The following is a 6,290-nucleotide window of genomic DNA, read 5'->3' on the forward strand; positions in this document are numbered from 1 at the left end:
TCTCTCTTTCTTTCTCTCTTTCTTTCTTTCTCTCTCTTCTTTCTATTTTCTTTCTTTCTTTCTTTTTCTTTCTTTCTCTCTCTCTCTCTTTCTCTTTCTTTCTTTTTGTGAGACAGGATCTCACTCTGTCACACAGACTGGAGTGCAGTGGTGTGATCGCAGCTCACTGCAGCCTCAACCTCCTGGACTCAGGCAATCATCCCACTTCAGCCTCCCTAGTAGCTGGGACTACAGGTGTGCACCACCACACCTGGCTAATTTTTGTATTTTTCATAGAGATGGAGTTTCGCTATGTTGCCCAGGCTGATCTCAAACTCCTGGGCTCAAGTGACCTGTCCAACCCAGCCTCCCAAAGGGCTGGGATTACAGGCATGAGCCACAGCACCCAGCTGGGAAAAAGGTTCTATTTGAGGAAGCTGCTATCTACATCTGAGTTAGAATTCCAGGGGTAGTAGGAATGTGTAGGCAAAATCCTGCCAGAAATAGAACAAAAGTCACCTACTACTTCCCACTCCACACCCTTCATGCATAAAGGTTCTTCGTTCCTATGTCAAAAAGGTCTTTTTCACAAGTGCAGAACGATGCTCTTGTGACCCTGCTTGCCGGCCTTCCTCTTCATCTCCGAGGAGGGGACCCTGAGTAGAGACGCATCCCACTGTGTGTCTCAGGGGACTCATCCAATGAGGGGACTGTGCAACTCCTAAATCCCTCCCTCCCAACTTTTCCCAGGGTCTCCGTGGTTATCGACCCGCAAGGGTACTGATGGAAAAGCGTTTCTCTCGTGGGAATTAGTTTGCAGTAAAACTTAACTGACAAGCAATCTGGTCACTTATCACTCCTGGCATTTCCTACTCAAGCAAATTGTGTTTTTTAAAAGTTAAAAAGTGAACTTGCCTTCTTTTTTTTAAGCTGGTTAAATCTCATATTTTTTGTTATTCGGTTCCATTTCTTTGCCTCCGTGTTTGTAATTAATTTCATTTTTAATTTTCAAATGTAATTGGTAATTTTTATCAAATTACACTTGCACATGGTTTAAAAAGTCAGATGGTTCTCCAAGGCTGTTTAACAAAAACCTCAGTTCCCTGACATTCCCTAACCGTGTACGGCTCCCTAGAGCAACCACTTTGGATCTTTTTAAAATGAATCTTTTGCTATTATCTCCGTATCTCCATATAACATGCTAATACTGTTTTACCTTGATTGTTTTAGGTTTGGGAATTATTTATTGACATCCCACTCTGGAAGAGGAAGAGTTTAGATCTCTTTCTTTCACTCATAGCCCATCTCCTATATATAGGTGAGGAAATGAAAGTCCACCAAGGTGAAGTGTCCTGCCCAATATCACATTCCCATTAAGAGGAGTCCCACCACATTTACCATTAATTTACCATTAGTGCCGTGAACTTAGGGAATCTTCAAATCTCCTCAATCTTTGGAGTAGTTAAGTGGAGGAGGCCAGAGCCCCTGGAGGATCTGATGAGTATTATGGACCTCTCCCAATAAAAATGTCCCTAAGCTGGCCGGGTGCAGGGGCTCAGGCCTGTAATCCAGCACTATGGGAGGCTGAGGCAGGCGGATTACCTTAGGTCAAGAGTTTGAGACCAGCCTGGCCAACATGGTGAACCCCTGTCTCTACTAAAAATACAAAAATTAGACAGGGGTGGAGGCAGGTACCTGTAATCCCAGCTACTCGAGAGGCTGAGGCAGGAGAATTGCTTGAACCTAGGAGGCAGAGGTTGCAGTGAGTTGAGATCGTGCCATTGCACTACAGCCTGGGCCACAGAGCAAGACTGTCTCAAAAAAAAAAAAAAAAAAAAAAATGCCCTAAGCTTAGACACACACATTTTTATATACAATTCATTTCAGAAGGTCCACAGACTCCCCTGAAACCAGCTATGGGCACATTGAGAGTTGAGGGTCCAAGATCAACCTCTCTTGAATTAGTAATTGGATGAAGATATTCAGAACCATAGGGAAACCAAACTTGTATGTGACCCCCAAGTTTACTGCTCACCCCTTTGCTGAAACAACAATGAAAAGAAATAAAGAAAGCATTTCTTTAAAACCAAGCTATAGAAGACATAAAACCTCGTCTGGACGTTTTTCTTCAGTCTTTTGTGTGAGGGGTTCACTAGTAAGATGTAATCCCGGACTTTAGAGATATAATAAGCCAGATCATTACTTCTTAGCAAGCAGAACAGTTGTAGGCCCAGGATGTAAAATTCCACAAGTAACAGAGGAGTTCACCCTTACTTTTCCCCTGAGGAGGCACAGGCCACTCCAGTGATCCTGGAGGCCACTAGAAGCACATCTGCTGCCTGAGCACTGCTACTTTGCCAGCAGTTTGCATTGCACCTGCTCTCATTCAAATCACAGCCTTACACCCTACATCTTCTTCTATCCTCCCCAGAGCTTGCTAATCGAGGTTTTTCCTGTTGTTGGAGCTCCCATCCTCAGATGAGGCCTCAGCATCACACTCCGGAAAGTTCAGGGATAAAAGTCATAGAGTTGACACCTGGGACTGTGAGGTCTCAGTGATGACATAGAACTGGGGACTTGTTGAAAGGCAGCAGCCTTCAGAGCAACATTCCCTGCCCTCCTCTCTGTGAGTGAGCTGGCTTGGGACTCCAGACTTGGCACGTTGGGTATAAATGGCAGTGTCTGGAGGGGCTCAGGAGCTGGAGAAGGGGAGAAGCGGCATTGTAAAATGAAGGTGAGGATGGCGAGTCAAGGGGGTTCATCGGGTGAGGATCAGGGCCCCAGCTCAGATCTGACCTCAGGAAGACTTTCTAAAAGTGTGTGTATGTATGCGTGTGTGCATGTGTGTGTATGTGTGCGTGTGTGTGCATGTGCATGAAAGTGTGCTTTATTCAGGAATTGCACCCCCTGGTTCCCCACCTCTAGCTGTAAGAACAGAAGGCTTAACAGGATTAAACTGATTCCACAGGCAAGGCCAGATCAAGGCCTCGGTGGCATCCTGAGGGAGCAGGCCCTTCCTGGAAGGGAATAGTTTTCTTCCAAAGGAAGGTTATCTGTTCCATCTGGGAAACCTGGGAGGCTCAACCTGAAGCCTGTTAGAACCTGCAGACCCAGCTGGTACTGAGCAGGGAGGTTCCCCTGGAGGGAATGCCTGAGAAAATGATATTTACCAAGATCCATATCAGAGGTCCTGGGCCCTGCCTGCTTCCTGTGCTGGGTGCTAGAACTTTCCCTGAGTAAACATCACCTGGGTAGCCCAAGACTGCCTGGCTCTCCACACCAGGTTTGCGCAGAGCAAGCTCTGCAGAATTCACTGAAATGTCCCCCCAAAGCCACGGCAACTAAGAATTCCAAGGGTTTCTCCAGAAGACACTTGGCTTCACCTTATTATTCTCCCTCCTGGGCCCCTGACATTGTTCTTGAACATTCTCCAATGCTGGAAGTTTAATGCACCAGGCAGAGGGCAGACAGCACTTTGACCCCATTACTCTGCTTAACTCCTCTCCACCCCCAACTTTGGGTTCATACTGACATTCTACACCTCAGTGATTTTTGCTTTGACCTGTCCTCTAAGGCAGTTAAAAACCGGAGGAAGCTGCATGAGAATTTACAGAATAAAAACTGTGTTCTTAGAACCCAGGGGTAGGCAGGCTCCTTCCTCAGAGTGAGGTGAAAGTGGAGTTTTGACTGCAAGCTTCCCCAATCCCAACTTGGAGAATTGGGAGAAGAGATAGGAAGGAAGGAAAGGGAGAGGGGAGGAAGAGGGAGAGCAGGGAAAGTAGGGAAGAAAGGAAGGGGAGGGAGGGAGGCAGGAGAACAGGGAAAGGCAGGAAAAGAGAGAGAAGGGAGGGGGAGTTGCCCCAGAGTGAGAGGAGCAACCAGCTATAGGAAAGAGGGCCAACTAATGGCTGTTTCTCCCTTTTGTCTTGGAGCGGTTTAGATTTCCAGGGAAACTTTGGTCTCAGTGAATCTTGCGTAAAAGGAGGATACATGTAAAGTTTGTGGTTTTAAAACTTGATTTTCACTTTTACATCACTCCTTTCTCCCACCTACCTTCTGTTTCTCCCTGACCAGATGAGGGAGATAATATCAAACATATCATGCCAGCTAGTCGATTGGAATTTAATTAAGAGTTATCCAAAGCCTGGCTCCCCTGCCCTTCCCCATGGGCACCGCGACCTCCAAGAGAGGAGGCTCAGAGCTTTTATGCTGCTGAGCAGGACGTATTTCCCACCACTGCTGCCTAGCCAGGAAGAATCCATTTTCAGCCATTAAAATCACTTTCGGTCCAAAATCACTTTCTTGTTCCAAAAGATTAACGAACCAGTCTTGGCTGTACACATGTTAGCTCACTGGCCTCGCATGAGCCCACAGTTCGGGTCCCCCCTGCCACCTCCTCCTGCCACCCCACTCAGCCTCCACCCAGTCCCTCAGCCTCCAGTCCTTTGGGATTTAGTGTTCTAATTGCAATCAGAAATAAGGGGTGTGTGTGTGTGCGCGCGCGCGCGTGCATGCATGTGTACGTGCACACACATGTACGTTCAGCATAGTAGAGCCCTCCTGGAGAAAAACAATGATTAAGAATGGGATGCATCATCCCTTTGACTTGTAGGTAAGACTTAACGGTAAAGATCCTGTTCTCCAAAGAAAAGTGCCTACCACTGTGTGCGGATTCTGCACAGGGGCACAGCAAACCTTTCTCTGTGCTTACCCCACTCAGAATGCCACAGTCACCTCTCTACTTTCAAACGTGGATCGGGGGAACACTGTTTTAAATCTTGTCTTTGCATCTCCTCCCTGGTTAGCAAGTTCGCAAGCCACATCTTCAGAGCTGGCGGTGCTCGGGAGTACACGCAAACATTTTAGCACTAAATCTGCGCCAACCGCCACTAGAAAGCAAAGTGCTTCCAGCCCCAACCTTAGCAAAGGAAAACGGAGCATCCTTTCTTGAGACTGTACTATTTGGTACTACACCTTCCCTGCTCCCCCCCAGCAAAGATTTTACTTTATCATTGAAGAGCCTTCAGTCCAGGGGCGGCTGAGCGCTCAGGAGTGTTAGGAAAGAAGCAGGCGGAAACTTTACCGTTCGCTGGGGCCGGGCTGGAAGGCTGTTCCTTTAAGATCACCAGCAGGAGCACGGCCGCTGTGTGCAGGCTGCTCCGGGGCATGTTCGCGGGCTCCTGCAGGGCGGGCGCGGGCTGTCCCGGGGGCTCCCGGTGGCCGCTCACGCTCCAGCCTCCAGCCGCACACAGGGACCGTGTGCGCGCAGCCCGGGTGCCGTGGCGAGCACGTCCGCCCTTCGCTCTCCTGGCTTCCCCGGGCTGCTTTTATGGAGCAACTCAACCCCAAACACTGATGTCATCGTGCGGGGTGGGGGTGGGGGAGGAGAACGCCCTGCCCACCGGAGGGCTGGCGCCCCAGATCCTAGGTGAGTTGTAGCCTTGACTTCAGCCGCGCTCTGCGGGTCCCGGGCGCACCTCCGGGCCAGGGCTGACCTGGGAACCCAGTTCTCCGAGGAGCTGCTGGCAGGCGTGGGTGAGATCCGCCTGCCTCACATCCAGAAGGGTGCGTCTAGGGATCCCGTCAGTGGCATGCCCTTGGTCTGTCACTGGTCCTGTAACAGCCCACTGTTCACCTTGCCCGTTGCTTAGACAGAGCCCATTTATCAAGACAGGGGAGTTGCAATGGAGAAAGTAATTCACGCAGAGCTTGCTGTGCCAGAGACGGGAGGTTTTCCTTCGTTTGTTTGTTCGAGATGGAGTCTCTGTTGTTGCCCAGGCTGGAGTGCAACGGAGCGATCTCGGTTCACTGCAACCTCCGCCTCCCGGGTTCAAGCGATTCTCCTGCCTCAGTCTCCCGAGTAGCTGGGATTACAGGCGCATGCCACCACACCCAGCTAATTTTTGTGTTTTTAGTAGAGGTGAGGTTTCGCCATGTTGGCCAAGCTGGCCTTAAACTCCCGACCTCATGTGATTCACCTGCCTTGGCTTCCCAAAGTGCTGGGATTACAGGCGCCCACCACCACGCCCGGCTAATTTTTGTATTTTTAGTAGAGACGGGGTTTCACCATGTTGGCCAAGCTGGTCTGGAACTCCTGACCTCAAGTGATCCGTCTGCCTCGGCCTCCTAAAGTGCTGGGATTCCAGTACTCAAATCAGTCTCCTCAAGCATTCCAGGAGTTGTTTGCTCGTTTGTTTGTCGAGATGGAGTCTCCCTCTGCAACCAGGCTGGAGTGCGGTGGCGCGATCTGGGTTCACTGCAACCTCCGCCTCCTGCGTTCAAGCGATTCTCCTGCCTCAGCCTCCTGAGTA

At 49.7% G+C, this 6,290-nt stretch overlaps 1 protein-coding gene across 3 annotated transcripts in view; it reads right to left on the minus strand.

The window, feature by feature from the left end:
* CA12 (carbonic anhydrase XII) overlaps positions 1 to 5,880 on the minus strand; it is a 59,415-nt gene extending 53,535 nt beyond the window's left edge. For all 3 annotated transcript variants that reach the window (XM_011967779.1, XM_011967770.1, XM_011967763.1), the window contains exon 1: positions 5,063 to 5,880. In XM_011967779.1, the coding sequence (XP_011823169.1) occupies positions 5,063 to 5,147 (85 nt within the window). In that variant the 5' untranslated portion in view covers positions 5,148 to 5,880. The remainder of the gene's footprint in view (positions 1 to 5,062) is intronic.
* Positions 5,881 to 6,290: the final 410 nt, after the last annotated feature.

This window comes from Mandrillus leucophaeus, unplaced genomic scaffold (genome assembly GCF_000951045.1).
Source record: "Mandrillus leucophaeus isolate KB7577 unplaced genomic scaffold, Mleu.le_1.0 Scaffold12, whole genome shotgun sequence".
Lineage (NCBI taxonomy): Eukaryota > Metazoa > Chordata > Mammalia > Primates > Cercopithecidae > Mandrillus > Mandrillus leucophaeus.